The sequence below is a fragment of the Chelonoidis abingdonii genome, chromosome 6 (assembly GCF_003597395.2).
Source record: "Chelonoidis abingdonii isolate Lonesome George chromosome 6, CheloAbing_2.0, whole genome shotgun sequence".
Taxonomy (NCBI): Eukaryota; Metazoa; Chordata; order Testudines; family Testudinidae; genus Chelonoidis; species Chelonoidis abingdonii.
This window is the reverse complement of record NC_133774.1, coordinates 115,411,704-115,431,062: the sequence shown is the minus strand read 5'-3', so window position 1 is coordinate 115,431,062 and position 19,359 is coordinate 115,411,704. Positions and strand designations below refer to the sequence as shown.

The following is a 19,359-nucleotide window of genomic DNA, read 5'->3' as shown; positions in this document are numbered from 1 at the left end:
GCTCTGGACACACACTGAGTCACCAGCTCAGTACTTTATTGTTTCATCTGCCTTGGAATGGTAACGGAGAGCATGATGACTAAGGGTGTTGAAAGATTTTTAGAAGACTAATCTGACCATTACTTTTGTAAGTGATTCTGTGCTCTCTGTGTATTTCATTCCTCAGTGACTCTTAACATGTATCTCTTTCTTCGTTTTCCCTCTGCTCAGATGGAAGAACGTTCCGGCCCCACTGAAAAAAGGCATTTTTAACCATAAACAAGCTCTTCCCTAAAATAACAATACTGAAAAGCAGCATTTTCTGTTACTTGTTAAAATAGCACACCCTCCACCAAAACAGAAATCCCAATGTGCATACAATAGGAGCTGCAATATTTTAAAAAAGTATAAGAATAGCCTAGTCTCCATCCGTAAAAGTATTAAATAAGTCTGTTGTAATAATTGAGTCTACAAATTTACCATGTCTGTGAGCTCAACTTTAAAAGTAAGTAAAAGTTCATAAGATGTCACAATAACCTATAATGGCAAATGCTGATGGGAAAAGGTACAAAAGGGAGAAAGACTGAATCAGTCTAAACAAAGAGGCCTACTAATGTAACTCAAGGGCTGTGTTAAGATCATGCTTGGTGAAGAGGAGGAGCTGACGACCAAAAGTTTTGTTGTCCACCCATTAGGTCTAGTATCCAACATACTAGGGGATGGGCAATTCCACCTATCACTCCCTTTTGGGATCCATAAAGGAACAAACTTTGGGAGAGAAAAATTGACTCTTGGATCAATTTTTACCATCATGGCTGCCACGCCCACTTCTCTTGGACCCCAGATCTTCTTCATCCTAATCCTGAGAAATGTCCTGAGCAAACAGGGCCTGAGAGAGGCAGATGACATCGCCACCTCCACCAGTTCCGACTGAATCCTGAACATCATCTCGAATCTGAGACCCCCACTCCCCCAAAATGCATCCTTTTTCCTTCCCTGCCTTATTTCTCTGTCCTATCTCCTTCCTTTTTCCTTCTGTCTAATAAAAGTCTGGCTCAGCTAGCCAAGACGGCATATTTTACAACATTGCTATAAGCCTATGACAAAAAGAGGCAGATAAAAGAAATGCTCTAAAGAGCATGATGCTGGTATGAGTTTGCCAGGCCTCAGAGTGGCTAATACAACAATGTGCTGGGACTGTGTTTTTCCAGCAGGGAGGTTGCACGTGAAAGTCAACACCAGAGACCAAAGTTTCATTTCTATCTTGGCTGTTTTCTCTCTCTTTCCTTTGTGTGTTTGTCTTGGTTTGTCTTCTTAGGAACCCGGATTTGACTTAAACATCATGACCAATAACAACAGCTCCAGCCCATCTCAGCTAGCTTCTCTTTTCTTCAAAAAGGACAATTATTGCCATCTTTAATACCATCTAAGAGACTGTCAAACACGGTGGCTTTTCCTTATACATACTCTCCAGTTAAAGGAAAAGGAAACAAGAAATGTTATAATGAAAGCCTTCTTCAACTACTTTACATTTCAAATGCTTTAACTGTTTTTCCTTCTTATCTTGAATAAAAGGTTAAAAAGGATGTTTAACGGTGTGTTTGCCATGATACTAAGCAGGCTAAGGTTTCTGTATACCAAATGCTGAACCTTGTTTAAAACTGTTTAATGACTGGGTTATGTTAACACCTTTAATTCTTTGGGCCCATATATTCCATCAGATTAATACAACAAGCCTTCATCCTGCTGTGCCACATGCTATACATGGGTAAAGCTGCTCGGACATTGTGTAAGGAAACAAGTGCCACATTGGTACCTTCTGTGAATGTTATGTTGTTATTTTTAATTATTTGTATTGCAGTAGCACCTAGCAGCCCGAGTCATGGACCAGGACGCCACTGGCTAGTGCAGAACATACATAGTGCAAAGACGGTGCCTGCCTCAATTTTCTCAACTGTCCACAATGTCATTTCAATGGATTGGTACTCAATAACTTACAAGCCTTTCACCCCCATGAAAGTCCCTGGGGAAATCCAGGTGGCCAAACACTTTCTTAAACTAATGACTAAGCAATCGGCATTCTTTTTCCTGGAAGACAGAACCTAGCCTGACTTTTTCCATCATTAAACCACAAAATCTTTCATTTTCATGCTTCGCAAATTCTAATTTTATTTTTAATTTGATCAAATGCCTGAGACACAGGACTAGGGAGGCAGAGAATGCATCTGGATTACGGAACCACTTAGTCAGTCTATAGCATTATAAACCACAAGGGATGTCCAAACAACTTGCAAATATTTGATTTTTCTTATGAAATCCACTAACCTCTCTGGTTTTGGTGCAAAATGGCTCAGCCATTGGAATATGACAGACTCCTGGAAGATTGGAATAGCACCCATCATAAAAAGTGTTATGTCTTTTGATAGTCCTGGAAAAAGAGAAGAGCATATTTAGAGATAGAAGCAGCAGGAAATTCATGGATGCTGAACGATTAAGTTGTCAACTGATGCGGAAAGGGCATGAAAAATCATGTTAATAAAGATCTAACACTATTCTTTACCTGGTTTTCCCTGATATACATCTTTCGAAATTGTGGTGGAAGGGAATAAAGCAGTAGTTCTAGCAGTATATTATCAGTTCATTATAGAACATTAAGTTCAGTCAAATGGAATCTCAGTCTGAATTACTTCTATAAAGAGATGACAATCAATTTTCAGTTCCTAACAAATTCCATTTTTAATTACTCATAAACGTATCAAAAAAAGAAAAAAAACCGCCAGTCACCTTACACTGAACGAATGGGGCACTTTGGGGAACAAAACATGCACAAATTCAACCACAGCAATAATGAAATTAAAAGTCATCCTCTCTTCTCAAAAGAATTATATCCATGTCCACAGCTTAGAACATAAGAACGGCCATACCGGGTCAGACCAAAGGTCCATCTAGCCCTGTATCCTGTCTATCGACAGTGGCCAATGCCAAGTGCCCCAGAGGGAGTGGATCTAACAGGCAGTGATCAAGTGATCTCTCTCCTGCCATCTGTCTCCATCTTCTGACAAACAGAGGCAAGGGACACCATTCCTTATCCAGCTTGAAACTGAAAGAAGACTTTTCCCATTTGAAAAGGTGATCCCTACCCCCCCACCCTCCAGATGGGAAACTGTTTCCCTGCACGAAAGTAACCAAACATGCAGCTCATCACAATGCAGAATTGTCCATCATTAACAATACATATTCTTTCCATTTTGCCATCTGTCAGAATTGTGACTCGCACATCATTACACCCTCATTGTGCTGAGTCCCCACTGAACAGATAAAGAAATGGAGGCACAGGTAGCTAAAGTGACTGTCCCATGTTCACACAGTGAATCAATGGAGAGCAAAGAATGGAACTCAGGTGCCTCAACTCTCTCTCATGTGTCATAAACACAAGACCATTTTTCTTCAACATCTTTAATTCTCTCTGCCTTTTGAGTGGTTTAGCTGTACTCTTTCAAAACACATGGGGGAGGGAGAGAGAGGTAAAAGGAAGCGACAAGAGGGAAGGACACTTGCAATAGGATTTGTGTCCAAATCTCCTAGTAAGTTTTGAAAATCCGACTCACAGTTAAGGGTAAGATTTAGTCATGGAAGTCACAGATTCTGTGACTCTACTGGACTTCTGTGACTTCTTTGGCTTCAGATGGGACTGTGCGCTCCTAACCCATGGCAGCAGCTGGAGCCCGGAATATATGTCCCCCCCTGCCCCCGTGGCTGCAGCTGTTGCTGTCCCCGCCCCATGGCTTTGGCCAGGACTCTGCCCCCCGCCCCCTGGCAGTGGGGCTAGGGCTGCCAGTTCCTCTGCATGGGGCTCCAGCTATCAGGCTTCCTCCACGGTTATTTTTAGTAACAGTCAGAGACAGGTCACAGGCTCCCGTGAATTTTTGTCTGTTGCTCATGACCTGTCCCTGACTTTTACTAAAAGTAACCGAGAGAAAATCTTAACCTAACTCATAGTGCACAAAAGGTGCAATAGATGCTTAACATACATGCAAAATAGGCAGGTCCCTGCCCAAAGAACCCAGATAGGACAAATTACAAATGAAGTCAAATTACAGAGAAAGTGTGTGTGTGTGTGGGGAAGGGATATAATACAAAAAGATAGTTTTTAATATTTAAATCTGACCCTCATACCTAACATTTTACTATTTGTTGCCTCTATGCTTGCCTAGTATATTTTTATATTATACATTTTCCCCCAGAAGACAGAACTCTTTTTATAATTAAACCACAATGTTTTTTTACTTTTCATGCCTAATAAATTCTAAGTTTTTTTTTTTAATTTGGTCAAATGCTTGTGACACAGGAGTAGAGAGGTGGAGATTGTATCTGTATTCTGGAAGCACTTAATCTATATTATTGCATTATAAACAACCAGAGCTGGGCAAACAAGTTTGATTTCTGTTATGAAATCCTCTAGCCTACTCTTTTTTAAATAATCATGGCCCTGATCCTGCAAACACCTAAGCCCATGCTGACATTTTTGCAGGATCAAGGCCAACGTGATCACAAGTAGAAACATTCCTGGAATTTCTGATGAATGGAGAGTTGGTATCTCTCCTTGCTGGACCTAGTTCAAATTTAATAAAATGTCTTATTTTGAAGGCAATGGGAGTATTCCACACTGAAAGTTATGCATGTGCACATTTACATGATTGGGGTCTTTGTGGGTTGGGGGAAAGAAGGGGTATGTTTTGTTTTGCTTTGTTTTTGTGACATTTCTCCACTTTCTGGAAGTAAAAAGAAAATGGGAAGAGAGCAAGAGAAAAAGGACAATATTTTTGATAATGCTATACTAATTAAAGTTTGTAAAGAAGGGGGTTTCCCTAACTGGGTTTTTAAATCAGATGTAGGAAATAATCCCTATTCAGGAAGGGTGCTTGCAACTTTAAACATGTGCTTAAATTCCACTGAAGTGATGGGATTTAAGCATATCTGGAGAGTTGAGTGTGTATGTTCCTAAATAGAGAACATATTTAGCCACATGTTGTAGTGCTTTCCTGAGTTAGAGGAATAATTTTCGACCGTATTGTATTGACTCTCCACTGCTTCACCAATCCTATTTTAAAAATAATAAATAAATAAATAAATAAATAATACACACACACACACACACAGCATGGTTAACATTTTTGAACGAAAGCACAACAAAAGCCATATTTGTGAACAATATGGAAGATTTTCTGCAAACACTTACAAAGCCTAAAGATTTAATTGAGAATGATAGATTCACACAAGATTTCTCCTCCCTCATAAATCCCTCGGTGCCTTGCCACCTCTTTTTCAGTGGCACATCCAGTGTTATAAGTGTTTATTGTGTATATTGTCTGTTTTGCATAGTTTGATGGCTAGGCTTTTTGGTTTAAAGGGAAGAATTGCTGGTAACTGTGGGAAATCACTCATAAATACTCCCCCTGTGTAGCAGATAGAGGGCCACAGTCTGAAGTCCTTCCTCAATTGTAATTTGAGCAAAACTTCTTTTGCACAAGTAAGGTTTTAAAAAAATTAAATAAGGGCTTCAAGACTTGGCTCATATTGCTTGCTCAGCTGTAATACAATTGATTCTTATCAGTTTTTCATTTATATTTTAGCACCAGGATTTTACTAAGTGGTGATGTCACTTGAGTTCTGGTTTATGTTAAGAGGGGAAATCAATATTTGAACAGTCAGTTTCTAGTTTTTCTACTTGTCTTTAAACACTTGCATGAACAATGATGTGTGCAGAAAACTTTGTATTATTAACATTGTTTATAAAAGTTTCTCCTCTAAGTTACCAGTAAACACTTTTCTAAAAATATTTTAAATATTAAATTCCAGTGGCATGGTTTATACTAAAGTAGGCTTGAAGAAAACATTTTAAAGTTTAAAAAGAAGTACTATTCTCTTCAATATGAAGCTATTCAACAGCAGGACAGGTTAGCAATTTAAATTGATAAGCAAAACTGTATGCACTACATGAAATGTGTCAAAACAGTAACATAATTTTCTCTTTATGGGATAAAGGAGGGGGGCAACCAGCTAATTTAAGATCACATACTCATCTGTGATTTCCCTATGTCAAGTGTCTGCTAATGAATTATTTAGAATGGGAGGAAATGGAAAACTAGGTAATCCTCTTCCTGCTTGATACTAGTTTAGACATTATTAGCCAGTCACTTTCACTTGAAATGTTCCTGAGCAAATCCCAGACTACAGTTTCTTGCTTAGCATATATGAACTCTATTTCTGCCCCTAGTTGTGGCTCATATGCCAAAGGTTATACAGAAACCTTACCACAGAGTTTCAATATAGATTCAAACATGTAGGAGCTGTTACCCCAGGGATAGAGCGTGGCTGTATCTACTCTGAGCATGTTTTCGCACTGTGTGTCACAATCTCCCTCCCAGTTTCCCCATTGTTTCAAGGAAGGAATAAATTGTGCTGGGTTTAATGTCTGATGTGCCAGTCACAAGGTTGTGTGTGGGGAGGGTGAGGTGGGGAAGAAGAGCCAAGGTGCTACCCACCTCCTCTCACCTACTTGTGCAGAGGGCAGGAGGAGGAAGGGGTGGGGGTGGGAAAAGAAAAGAAGTATCTCTACAGAGCCTCCTTCCCCACCTACTCTGCTACCTATGATGATATGGGTAGCTGGTGAATAGGAATGCCATATGGCCTCTTACTTACTTCCTTCTGCAGTCCCGATACCCAAGCCACAATTTGGCCTTTTTAGCATTATGGCTCTCATACACTTCGATCAGTGGTCCCTTACCTGTATTACAGCATTTAATTGTGTTCTCTTTAGGTGTCTCTCTCTTTGTGAAATATATATTATTGTTTCTTTTTCTCTGCCTGACTATTCACCTATTTTTTAAGATTGAATCCTAAAGGAATAATTTTCCTTGTTATGTAGATGCAGTTAGTTAGCAGAAGCCGTTTGTTGAATTAAACGAATTATCCGAATAATTGCTAGTCAGCATTACTACCAAAGCACTTGTGACTGTTTCATAACTATGCTAATTTGATTTTTGGCATGCTCTTTTCTCCAGCTTGAGTGATACTACAAGGTGCACGGACAGATTTATAGGCACAACAGGATTTCAAGTTATGACTAGTTGTAACGGCTGCAGATCTTGCCAGACAGTCTGAAATTACCTGTAACCAAACAACAAACAGTTACGGCAAAAAAAGCTGCTATGCAACAGTGGCACCACATTACCCAAGAGAACTGTGCCCTGTTTCTCTTTTCTCCAGAATTGTATCTACCAATTAGCTTTCTAATTTTTTGTTCTGGTTTTCCTGCAGAGCCAATGCAGCTATGGTAAGAGTGAGCTGGACTATATTCTGGTTTCTACCCCATCATAAGACAAATAGTCAATAACTACTTTCCTGTTGTGGAATCTTTGAACTTATGACGATGTAAGAACCAAGAAAGAACAAGATTTGACTTTCAGGTCTAGGTCAAGTCTGCATTAAAAGGTTGAAATTAAACGAGTGAAATTCACTTCACGTGTATATAAGGCCCAAGTAACTGAGGTTTATGGGGGCGAAATCCATTCTCTCAAACTGTCTCCAGGGAAGGGAACAGCAGTGTAAACCCCTCACCACCACTACTTCAGCCCTCCATTCCACTTGCACAGAGTAGGAAGGCTGAAGAATTCAGGTAATCACGGATCCATGGCCTCCTTTCCTGGCTTGCCCTCCAGGGTGTTATGTGGGTCTGGTGCAGAGGCCCCACTCATCTATGGACTAAGAGGTGGTGCAAACTTGCCCTACTGGGCCACTCTGCCTGTCTCCCCCTTTACGCAGCTCTATCATTTGATTAAAGCAGAGCAGCAGGCTGACCACAGGGTTAATGTACTCTGAGCGAATCTGATATGGAGTCACTGAGGCACAAGAAACATGGAGCCTGACAATATTATTTTTACAGCCACTCTTCAAAGTGAAACTGTAAATCCGCAGACTGGCTGAAAGAAGTAGCCTTTGCTAAATGTTTTCATTTTGTATGGAAACTTACATTTTTCTTGTAGTGTTATATTATATCCCTAGGCCCATGCCAGTAGTCAAAATCTGAGTAATCTAAAACCACTTTACTGTGCACCCAGTTCCATAAAGTTCACCTCACTTTCCCCTTTCTTCCTCTACAGAGCATTACTAGTAACAAAGTGGCAAAACTAAAATTCATTATGAAAGCTAATCCTGGTGCTCGTTTTTTTCCTTTTTGTGGCATCTCGGTTCTGTCTTTGGAGGCATTAAGGAAACCCCACCCCCACCCCAGTCAAGAAGCTCCTGCCTTGTAACAGTCTCAGTAGTGAATTTCAGTGGTACATGTAATACAGAAAGCTCGAGGAACAAAACTGACGAATGCAGTCGCAGCCTTTTAATGTGGTAACACCCCCTCTCAAAAGCTTGCTTTGCATACCTTCACCACTGAGCTTTCCAGTGCAAACAGACTGCAAGTTGCAGTCTCATCGCATTTTTACTAACAGCTCTCCGCAACAGGTGGGACAGAAACCTGCACAGTGCAGTGACTGACACTGTCGCAAACGACAGCTTGCATCCTCAAAAGAACTCTGCCAGACTTACTTCTGCCAAAGCCAAGGTCTATTAAAAGGGTGAGGGTGGTGGTCACTGCCTACAAGGTGGTTTATGGCTCAGGTGGGATTTTTGGACAGAAGCAGGGAGAATATCAGGGAGTTATTTCATTACGTTTATAAACCAAAAATCTTTAGTTTCTACAGCTGCACACACATAGAAATAATCAAAAGCAATAAAAACATTTTTAAAAGAACCGGCACTTTATTTATAAAATTACATACAAAAAGGCACTTTAAAAGAATGTTACTTAGGTTGCAAAGCCAAGCACTCAAAAGTTAAGAAAATACTAAATTTACAGTTGCCCATGCAACCTTAACTCTGCCCCCCTTTTGCACATGCAGCCTGGGCACTGCATAAAACAGGGGTCCTGTAGGAAATATAGTGTGTGATCATGTAGTTAAATAAGGGGCCTGAATTAACGTTGTGCAGACAACAGCAAATTTAGCATTTCCTAGCTTTCGGCTGTTTGACTTTCTTTACACACAGTCTTTTTGTATGTAATTTTTTTTTCTGGAAATGAACAAAGATAAAAACAAAATTTGAATATGTCCAGTTTAACAGCCACCCCCTTGAGCTACAGGATGAACTATATTAACTGGCAGCAGCAGAAGGCTGTTATCCAGGGGTGGGGGGAGGTGGGCTGCTGGCAACATGTGCTAGGTCCAGAGGATGCTTAGGTAGATGTCAGTCTGGTGTTCTCTCTTTCCTACTCTAGGAGGGTGGGGGCTCCTGCCTCATGTGGTGCCCCCCACAAGATGGGGCAGGGAGGTGGTAGGGACTGCTGCTGCTGGGGCCAAGTCAGACACGCTTTCTGCTCTTTTGAGACCCAGATTATGATTGTACATGAGTCTCTGCAATCATGTGTCTGAGCAAAAGGTCTTTACCCATGTAGTCATAGTGGGACCCTGTAAAGAGAAGCAAAGCAAAAAGCCTAGGAGGAAATGAGAAAATCCCTGTGCTGTTATTTGTATCAATAACTGAAAGCTAATTTATTATTTATACAGTGCCTAAAGTTTGGTAGGCACTTTACAAAGCAAGACAGACACAGTGCCTACCCTGAGGAGTTAATACTGTCTCACTTTTAGGCACGACAGAATAAGTAAGAACATTGAATAATAGGGGGGAGGAAAGGAGAAATAGCACTCAAGTTACAATTGTAAGATCACACGGTTACTTGGACTCATTAGGTGAACGTTTTGATGGTATTCACTTTTTTTTTTTTTTTTTTAGGCAGGCATTCAAGAGGGAGGAAGCGGTGGGACTAAAATTAAAAAGACTAGAGAATGAGGGATAGTTAGGGATGTGGGGTTGCCCGATGGGTTAGGACTAATACTAACAGGAGGAAAATGGAGAGGTGACTGTGAAATGAAGATGTGTAAGAGTGGGAGAAAACGGACAAGAAAGAAAGAAGGTGGGAGGACAGGAAAAGGTTACTACACAAGAGCAGGAAGGGAGTGGCAGAAAGGGTAAATAATAAAGGGGACAGACAAAATGTGGAGGTGAAGATTGAAGAAGTAGGTCTCCAAGGGAGCTGGGAACAGGGAGGGCTTGGGGCAGGGTGGGGAGTGGAGTGGGTAGGAGTTTTCTGCTGGGGCCAGGGAACAGCAAGGGGTGAGACAGCAGAAGAGAGAAGTGTGCACCCAGGGAAGCAGGTACCTGCAGAGGCCAGGGGAATGGGAGCTGTTGCAAGTGAGGCTACGGTAGCAATCGATTGCTTGGGGATCGATATATCGCGTCTCATCTAGATGCGATATATTGATCCCCAAACGCGCTTATATCAATTCCAGAACTCCACCAACCCGAATGGAGTTCCAGAATCGACAGGGGGAGCTGCGTACATCGATCCCGCGCCGTGAGGACGGTGAGTAATTCGATCTTAGATACTTTGACTTCAGCTACGTTATTCATGCAGCTGAAGTTGCGTATCTAAGATCGATTTTCCCCCGTAGTATAGACCAGCCCAGAGAGTGAGTGACTGCAGCAACCTGCTCCCACATCGCCTAAAGGCAGGAGCAGGTGATACAAATTTATCACAAGTCATGTGATTTTTTTAAGAGTTGGCAACACTGCATTCTAAGCAAAATGTACATAAATGAGCTACAGCATGACCTGCAAATACAGGAAACAGTTGTTCAAAAAGGGCTCCTATCGGACTCAGTCACTTAGACATGCGCTATATTTAAAATCACACTGGTTTCAGTTTTCCAAGAAACAGTACATTGTACAAACAAAGGCACTTGGTAAGAGGTTCCAATTTAAAATGAATGGCACTGCAGAAAACAAGCCTAGACATGCAAGCATTCAGCCTTAACAGGCAATGTAAAACTGTCAGAAGCTAGGCTAAAAGAACAACCTTTCCCACAGACGATCCTTAAGTTGCTAGAGGATGAAAAGCACAAACAAAAAGTTACACATGCAGTATGTTTACAAAATGTTGGCATTAAATACACAGTTTTTAACCCCCCTATGTGCCAAAATAGTCTCAGGTTTTTGTTTTTGTTAGAAGCTGGAATGGCTAATCAAGGAAGCAGTCTACAATGAAGGGAACTGTTTGGGAAGCAAAGCACTGTACACACTACACCTTCATTAGGATTCCTGGGAAACCAGAAATGTTATTAGCAACACTTCTTTTTTTTAAAACACTCCCTGGATTTGTTCCACTCTCTTTCTTTGACCTTTGTCTCCATTTCCCTGCCTGTGCTCCTATCACTTGACTGTACTGCTCTCCACTTGGTCCCTCTGCTGCACAGTCTCACCACTGTTCTGCTTCTGCAAGAGAGTTTTTTTCCTACACAGCTCCTATCTACCGCAGTTTTCGTGCATCTACCCATCTTAATTCAAATCTCTGCTGATTTTTTTCTTTTGCAGATGCTCGAGTTTCGTGCGTGTGGCGGAATACACTCCTGTATTCACACCCTACTGTAAATAGTATTTGTACAAAATATGCCTTGTAAGATATCATTTGAAAACTCATAATTCAATGGTCAATAATATCATGGTAAAATGTAAGCAACTACATTATATTCAAAATTATGAACAGAAGCCGAAATCATAACTGAAATGTGTTTGCCAATACGCTGCTGGAGTCAGACGTGCTGGACCAGGATTGTGGCTATACACAGACTCTCAGGGTGTGATCTGCATGCTGTTAGACTATTTGTGAGCGGCCCAGGTGCGAACTACAGTAGCAAAGCATGATAAGGCACCCAATGTTGCAGGGACAGGGTGACACAGTCCCTCACTGGTGTGGATTGCACCCCAAAATGTCATAAACTACTCATTTGCTGTTGAAAAAAATAAACAATAATTTCATAGCCATTACCCACTGATATCAGAGTAAAATCAGCATCCTGCAGCAAACTGAACTTTAGTGGCTCCTAAACACACCATAGAAGTGTTTTCAGTCAGCATCAAGAATAAAAATTCATCCATTCATCAGCACACCTCTATTGGTGTCTAATTAACTGAACAGAGTCAATGAGACCAAGCAGTCAGAGACAAAAACAGATACATGGTGAAAATACACAGCCTTTGACCCCTGAATCACTATAAACAATGGCTCGAGTATCCAACATTTCTTTAAGCAAATGCGCTGCTTGTCAGAAAATAATATGCATATATATAAACTAAAAATAATAATGCCTAATAAGAATCAAATGTCAAAAATAGAAATGTCAAAGAGTGTGTGTGTCTCTCTCTCTCGCCCCGTCTCCCACTCTCAAATCTCTGCTTGAAGAAAAAGCCAATAAAGAAACCTCAGTGAACCTTGCACAGGCGGGTCATAGTAAATAAGGCACCCGGCTTAAGAGATAGAGGAATACAAAATATCCCTCGAAGGTTCAAAACTCTTTAACTCTATAAAACAGTCTTAAAATACCTTTCCTGTAGCATAAGTCATATACAGAATATATGACAGTTTGAGATGACCAAAATGAATCATTTCTGGCCTCATCATTTGTAAGAATTACACAACCCAGAAGTCATCACACAGAATCCTAAAGCTGCATACCCCTGAAGGAGGAGCTTGTTGTACAACATAAAAAACAACTGTTTTGTGTGTATGGTCTTTCTACTTTTTTTTTTGGGGGGTGGGGTGGGGGAAAGGGGAGAATTGGGGGGAAATGTGTTAAATTGAGACAATCATATTTTCTTTTGTGTCAGCCAACCAAAATTTACAGATCCAGATTGTCCTTGAAGAAGATAACATTAAAAAATCCCTGGGTTTGTCTCAACAGATCCTTGTTCAATCACAAGTAAAGCAGAATTTTGAGACCTTATTCTTGAGCACAACCAAAGCAGCTGGACAAAACTGGCAGTCTATCTCCAGTGATGCCTAGCGCTAAAAAAACACTTGCCAAAATTCTTTCCACCTTTAAAGCGTTTAGAATTTTATAGACAATTCAAATAGGCCTAGTTTCTCTCCCAATTCATCATTTAACAAAGCTCAGACATCTGTCAAGTTAAAAACAGTTTATAAAGATGAAATCATTATTGCTTTTGCTTTAATTATTTTAGAGATAAGCCAAGTCTGCTACCCCAAAAAATAATGCTAAAGATTTTCTTAAAGAATTTAGTACTAACTCTCTGCTAGAGCTACTAGCACAGCAAGTTCACATTCATATGCACAATTACTACGGATTCTTCTGTGTAGGCTTGTGAACGACACCCACAGAAGTCAGTAAGAGCCGTGGATGCTCAGTGCCTCTGAAAATCAGGCCTCTTTTATTTAGGTGCCTAAATATGATATGGGTGCCTAAATGTAGGCACCTGAATTTGAAAACGATGGCCCTGGTTGCTTACTTTTCTGCTTCAATAAGATCTGCTAACTTGGTTGTCAGTGTATGCATGTTTAACAAATATGCACTTAGGAGAGATGTAGATATCCAAAGTAAAACCTTGGATCCATTTACCTGCACATTTTGGGTTCAGAACATTGTGATTTGGGCACATTTCTAATACAGATAATGCTGGTGTTATAGAGACAAGGACTGGTAATCAGAGATGGGTTAACTTCATCTGTTACAGCCTGTGACACTGCTCCTTTTACACATGATGGAGCATCCAGCATGAGAAAAAAACCCTACAAATGAGGTCTAGGAAAGAAAAGAAGTGATAAAGAACGGCTGTATGGAAATGCTCTCAAATTATGTCGTCAGGTATCAGAGGGTTAGCTGTGTTAGTCTGGATCTGTAAAAGCAGCGAAGAGTCCTGTGGCACCTTATAGACTAACAGACATATTGGAGCATGAGCTTTCGTGGGTGAATACCCACTTCGTCGGATGACATGCATATAAGGTGTCACAGGACTCTTTGCTCAAATTATGTTTGCTTCAACATTCAACACCTTGTAGCAAAGTTGGGTAGTTTTACGGGTGGGGGAGAAAACCCACTCTTTATTTTAGATTAAAAAAAAGACACTATTCCAAACACTTGATTTCCTTGCGGCTTAGCTCTATAGCTTGTGCTTTGTACTCTTTGTAGTAGATACTGTCAAGGTTTTTTCCCCCACTTTGAACTCTAGGGTACAAATGTGGGGGACCTGCATGAACACTTCTAAGCTTAATTACTAGCTAAGATCTGGTAACGCTGCCACCAGCCAGAAATTCAGTGTCTGGCACACTCCCTGTCCCCCACCCCAGACTTTCCCCTCCCTGGGTTGCCTTGAGAGGCTTCACACAGATCCAAACTCCTTGGATCTTAAAACAAGGAGGAATTAACCATCCCCCCTTCTTTTCCCCCCACCAATCCCTGGTGAGTTCAGATCCAATCCCCTTGGATCTTAAAACAAGGAAAATCAATCAGGTTCTTAAAAAGAAAGCTTTTAATTAAAGAAAGAAAAAAAAAAATATCTCTGTAAAATCAGGATGGAAAATGCTTTACAGGGTACTCAGATTCATATAGACCAGAGGGACCCCCCCCCCAGCCTTAGATTCAAAGTTACAGCAAACAGAGGTAAAAATCCTTCCAGCAAAACAAAAAGAAACATTTACAAGTTGAGAAAACAAAAATAAGACTAATCCGCCTTGCCTGGCTATTACTTACAATTTTGAAACATGAAAGACTGATTCAGAAAGATTTGGAGAGCCTGGATGGACATCTGGTCCCTCTTAGTCCCAAGAGCAAACAACCCCCAAAACAAAAAACACAAAGACTTCCCTCCACCAAGATCTGAACGTATCTTGTACCCCTATTGGTCCTCTGGTCAGGGGTCAGCCAGGTTTACTAAGCTTCTTAACCCTTTACAGGTAAAAGAGACATTAACCCTTAACTATCTGTTTATGACAGATACATTCAGCACTGGGTAGGCTGGCACTTGAAATGCCAACTGTGTAATTCTCCCATACATTTATAAAAACACTTGGCATAAAACTTGACTACATTCACCCACAATGATCAAAACCACACCCTCACCACTGTCTTGAAGATCCTCTATTATTCACACAGGGTGTGATTGTAACTCATGTAGACATGCCTGAGCTAGCTTTCATCTAGCTACTATGGCTAAAAATAGCAGTGAGGACACAGCAGCACCGGCTGCAGCACAAGGAATTACCCCGGGTTCTGGGCAGGCCTGTACAGCCCGCTCCGGAGTCTGTGATGTCGCAGCTTCATCAACAGCGGCACTCAAGCTAACTAGATCAAAGCTTTCTTGGGTATGCGTACACAAGCTACAATTACACCCTCTGACAGATCTTCAGTCAGGCACTAGACTTTAGTTTTACACGTTGCAATGGAGCACAAAGTTGGAGGCTTTAAATGAAAACAAAGGTTTCATAACAGTGCCTTTTAAGTAAGCCGTAACTCGTAACAGAGCACAAGTCACCCTTGCAGCCCACAGTCCTAGTGCAGCCTGTTTATTACTGTAAATGTCATATTTCCTCCCCTTAAATAAGTTTTGTGTTGTCCCCGATTTTTGGGCACATACCTTGAAAGCCAGTGTCACATAGTTGGGCACAGAGAGGCCAAGAGCGGAAGGGTAAACATTTTAAGTCTCCTTTCACACAAACTGACACCTCTCATCTGATAATTCATGAGAAACTAGTAAAATAAATTAATGAAGTTTAAGTCACAGGCTGCTCATATGTTCATTTCTACAAGCTGAGTAGTTAAAAACTAAGAAGAGTCAGAAAAGGAAAAAAAATAGTCTACTGCCAAGCACAATCTACTCATTATTATATTATGTTTGGGTTCATGCTTCTAAAAGTCCAGGAGAGGAAGAATAGAGCTGTGGTTTTATCTGGTAGCAACAAGGGCCAGATTCTCATGTCATGTGTGTGCTTCCCATTCCTATACAGCTACTGCTTTTGTGTGCATGAACACAGCAGCTCGTGTTTTTGAATGCATGTTTGCTGCAACCCACACATCTGATACAGGAACTGAGCCTTGGCAATGAATTCTAGTTATTTAGATCTTCACTGCTGATCAGTGCAGATTAAGCAAACCTATTTTTTCTTATTCTCAAAGGGGCCTTGTCCATACCTAGACTTACACAGCCAAGAAAGCATTGCTTCAGGATTTCTTCTAGTGCACACAGTATACCACCTAAGACAAAACTTCAACAGCATTTGAAACAAAAACACAGGTTGTTTAATGCCTTTAATAAAACTCTTCTTTATGCAAGGGCTTCTATTTGAATGCAATAATCCTGGTGAAGTGCCTAATCTCCACTCAGTCAATTCACTTTGTATTTTTGTGCCTCAGTTCCCCAGCTGTAAAATGGGCATAATAATCCTCACTTTCTCCAACCTTTTTTCTCTCATCTGTTAGACTGTAAGATATTTGAGGCATGAGCTGCCTCTGACCAGGTGCTTATACAGCACCAACCACTGTGGTTTTGTTGAGCCTGTCGATGCTACTATAATACAAATAATGAAGTCATCAAGATGACTTCCTCCAGGAAATGAAGCCTTTCCCCATCTCATAAGAATTTCCCTGTTTGGCTCTGATACTGAAGACTGCAACGTCACGCCAGTGAGCCTTAAATGTTTATTGACTGTTATAGCATCCAGGAGCTCCAGTCATGGACCAGGACACTGTGCCAGGTGCAGTACAAACACAGAACAGACAGACATTTCCTGCCCTAACGAATTTACAATCTAAGTTAAAAGCAAATGTGATTGGATGCCTCTGCTTTACAAAACACATCATGTTACCTGTCAATGAACTGGTCGATCATAACAACATCTCCAGGCTGTATTTCTTCTCTTAATGAACCACAGGCGGTAGTTACTAAGATATGAGTACAACCCTCTTCTTTTAATGCCCAGATGTTGGCACGGAAGTTGACATTTGTTGGCATAATAGTATGATGTCTCCCATGCCTGCAAGGACAGAAGTGGGATGTGAGATGAATAAAATAAAATTAAACAAACAAACAAAACAAACCACAAGCAGCCAACCAGGAGTTTAGGGAATTTAATTTGCCTAACAAAGTTACAAATGGAACTGTATCATAACTTACACTGTTGTCAACTCTGAGGACTTTATCATGACTCTTGGGATATTTGGTGTTTTTCTTGAAGTACCAGGTCTTGGAGTCATGTGAATGTGAGAAGTTCAGCTTTCACTTTTTCATGCTTCTATATTTTCAAGCATTTCTCTATAACCATAAAAGCTCTAGCTTTTATGGTTGTAGAGAAAAGCTTGAAAATATGACCTGAGTGCACCCTAATGGTAAGAAACCCCAGAAGGTACATAAAAAGTACCCAAAATTTATTATTTTTTAAAAATCTTATGATTTCTGAATACTTGAGGTTGACAATACTGAACTTCCCATGTACTGTAATCCATTTATAGGATTTACTTGCACAAGGTGCCACACAAAAATTCTGTCTGTAGGTTCCATTCACTTTGCCCCCATTGTTACTTTCAGTATGATGTGCCAGTGCTGTTATCAGAAGAGTGGCTCTGTGATACTGTGGTATTCTCGCTCTCATTCTTCTCCAACACCAGATGTGCTTAATCTTATAAATATAAAGGTTATTTTTCTGTCAGCATTATAACCACCATCTGGGATCTGAAAGTCAAGCTGGGTTCTTTCACCTCTTACATCTTCACTATTATAAATAGAAGTAAGTAGTAAAGATAAGATTCTGCACTCAGAATAAAACCAGCAATGTCTGATGATAAAATGGGCAGAAGAGTATCCAGCTCACCCTTCCATCCACAGCTCTCACAGAGTCTGTAGTAGTAAGATAAAAAAGTTTAAGGGGGGAGAGGAAGTTTTAATACCCCACCCCTCTCGAAAAACAGCACAAACATGGTATTTCCTCCACTCCTCATCTTTTCAAATCATGGTGGGGAAGATGTATGACATTCAATCTTTCCTTTTTTCTTTGGAAGAGGATACAACACCGCCCCTGGGACTAGGTCTACACTAAAATCTTACATCTGGGTTTGATAAACTAGTGTCTAAAATGGCTCTCAGCCTCTCCAGAATGGTGGTAAACTCCATTTGTAGACCATCACATGACAGTCAAATACACTATGTTAAAAAGGATATTGAATGCTGCTGTCCACATCAGTCCAGACAATCAAGTTCTACACTGACTGAGGTATACAGAGCAGTCGTGTTTGATACTCATTGTCTAACAAGGCAGAAGAAAAACAATATGGCATACACCCAGCATACAGCTACTAAGAGTTTGTTGTTATTGCTTGGTCCTTGGGAATTCTAGTGTATAGTTTTAAAGACATACAGAGAAGCATGATTAGACACACTATAAGTTCCAGTATGCATGTCTGTATCTCAGACAACAATTTTCTTGTTGAGTGGGGGATAGGGAAAGGAGTACAACCCAGTAAAGCATAGCTTGCAGAGGAAAAAAGAATAGTTACATAAACATGAGTGCAAGGAAAGGACCCAAGTCTCCCCAAACTAGTCATACAAACAGTCTGACAGTATTATATTTCAAAGTAACATCTGGAAGGTAGCCACATGATGCCCACTAATATAAATGGGACTTGCATGGCAAAATCCTGAGACATAATGCAAGACTTACCACAGGATGGCATATAACTTATTTTAACCAAAATAACGAAGGATATCAGTAATTACATGAAGGGCCGTGGTAAGTAATATGGTTAACCTCAAAGTCTTCAGCTCTGAAAGAACTACAGTGACTGCCCCACCCAATTAACTGTTTTGGGTTTTTTTTGTTAATTCAAGTGTCTCTCAATTTTCTGTGTTTATATAATAGGACCTTTTTTCTTTTTACTGGAAAATATTCCATGACCTCATCTTTAATAAACTAGATATTTAAGGCCATGAAAAGAATCCAAAGGGAAAAAGGCCAATGGAAAAATAGCAGAAGACAAAAAGCACCCAAAGAAACAAATATTGGAGATATCCAACCAGATGTGATAGCCACACTCAGCAATTGCATCCAGCCACAACAGAGCTTGGACAGAAGAAGATAAAGAGGAAAATAAAATCACAAAGTCAGGCAAACACAGAATTTACCCACCATACTCAAATAGTGACATATCAGCAGGTGTGCTATATCCACCCTCAAAAATTATAACTCAATTCTCTATATAGAATGGAAGGGAAAAAAACAAAAAAGATTTTACTTAGCAGAGAGCTAGATACTGTACTATGAAGATGGCAACCACTCCAAAATCCTACATTTTATTATGTAAGCCTCAGGAGAGGCGTCAAGACCATAGTGAGGCAAGCAGGACCCAAACCCTACCTACCTCTAAGAGAAACTGTAAAATATATCAATAGAGTGCATAAAAGGGACATATTACTGCCCACATGACAGTG

At 40.5% G+C, this 19,359-nt stretch overlaps 1 protein-coding gene across 3 annotated transcripts in view; it reads right to left on the bottom strand.

Annotated features, from left to right (window-relative positions):
• MTAP (methylthioadenosine phosphorylase) overlaps positions 1-19,359 on the bottom strand; it is a 61,604-nt gene that overhangs the window by 11,308 nt on the left and 30,937 nt on the right. For all 3 annotated transcript variants that reach the window (XM_032783237.2, XM_032783239.2, XM_032783238.2), the window contains 2 exons: positions 16,745-16,912; positions 2,305-2,407 (listed from right to left, as the gene is read on the bottom strand). In XM_032783237.2, coding sequence (XP_032639128.1) covers positions 2,305-2,407; positions 16,745-16,912 — 271 coding nt within the window. The remainder of the gene's footprint in view (positions 1-2,304; positions 2,408-16,744; positions 16,913-19,359) is intronic.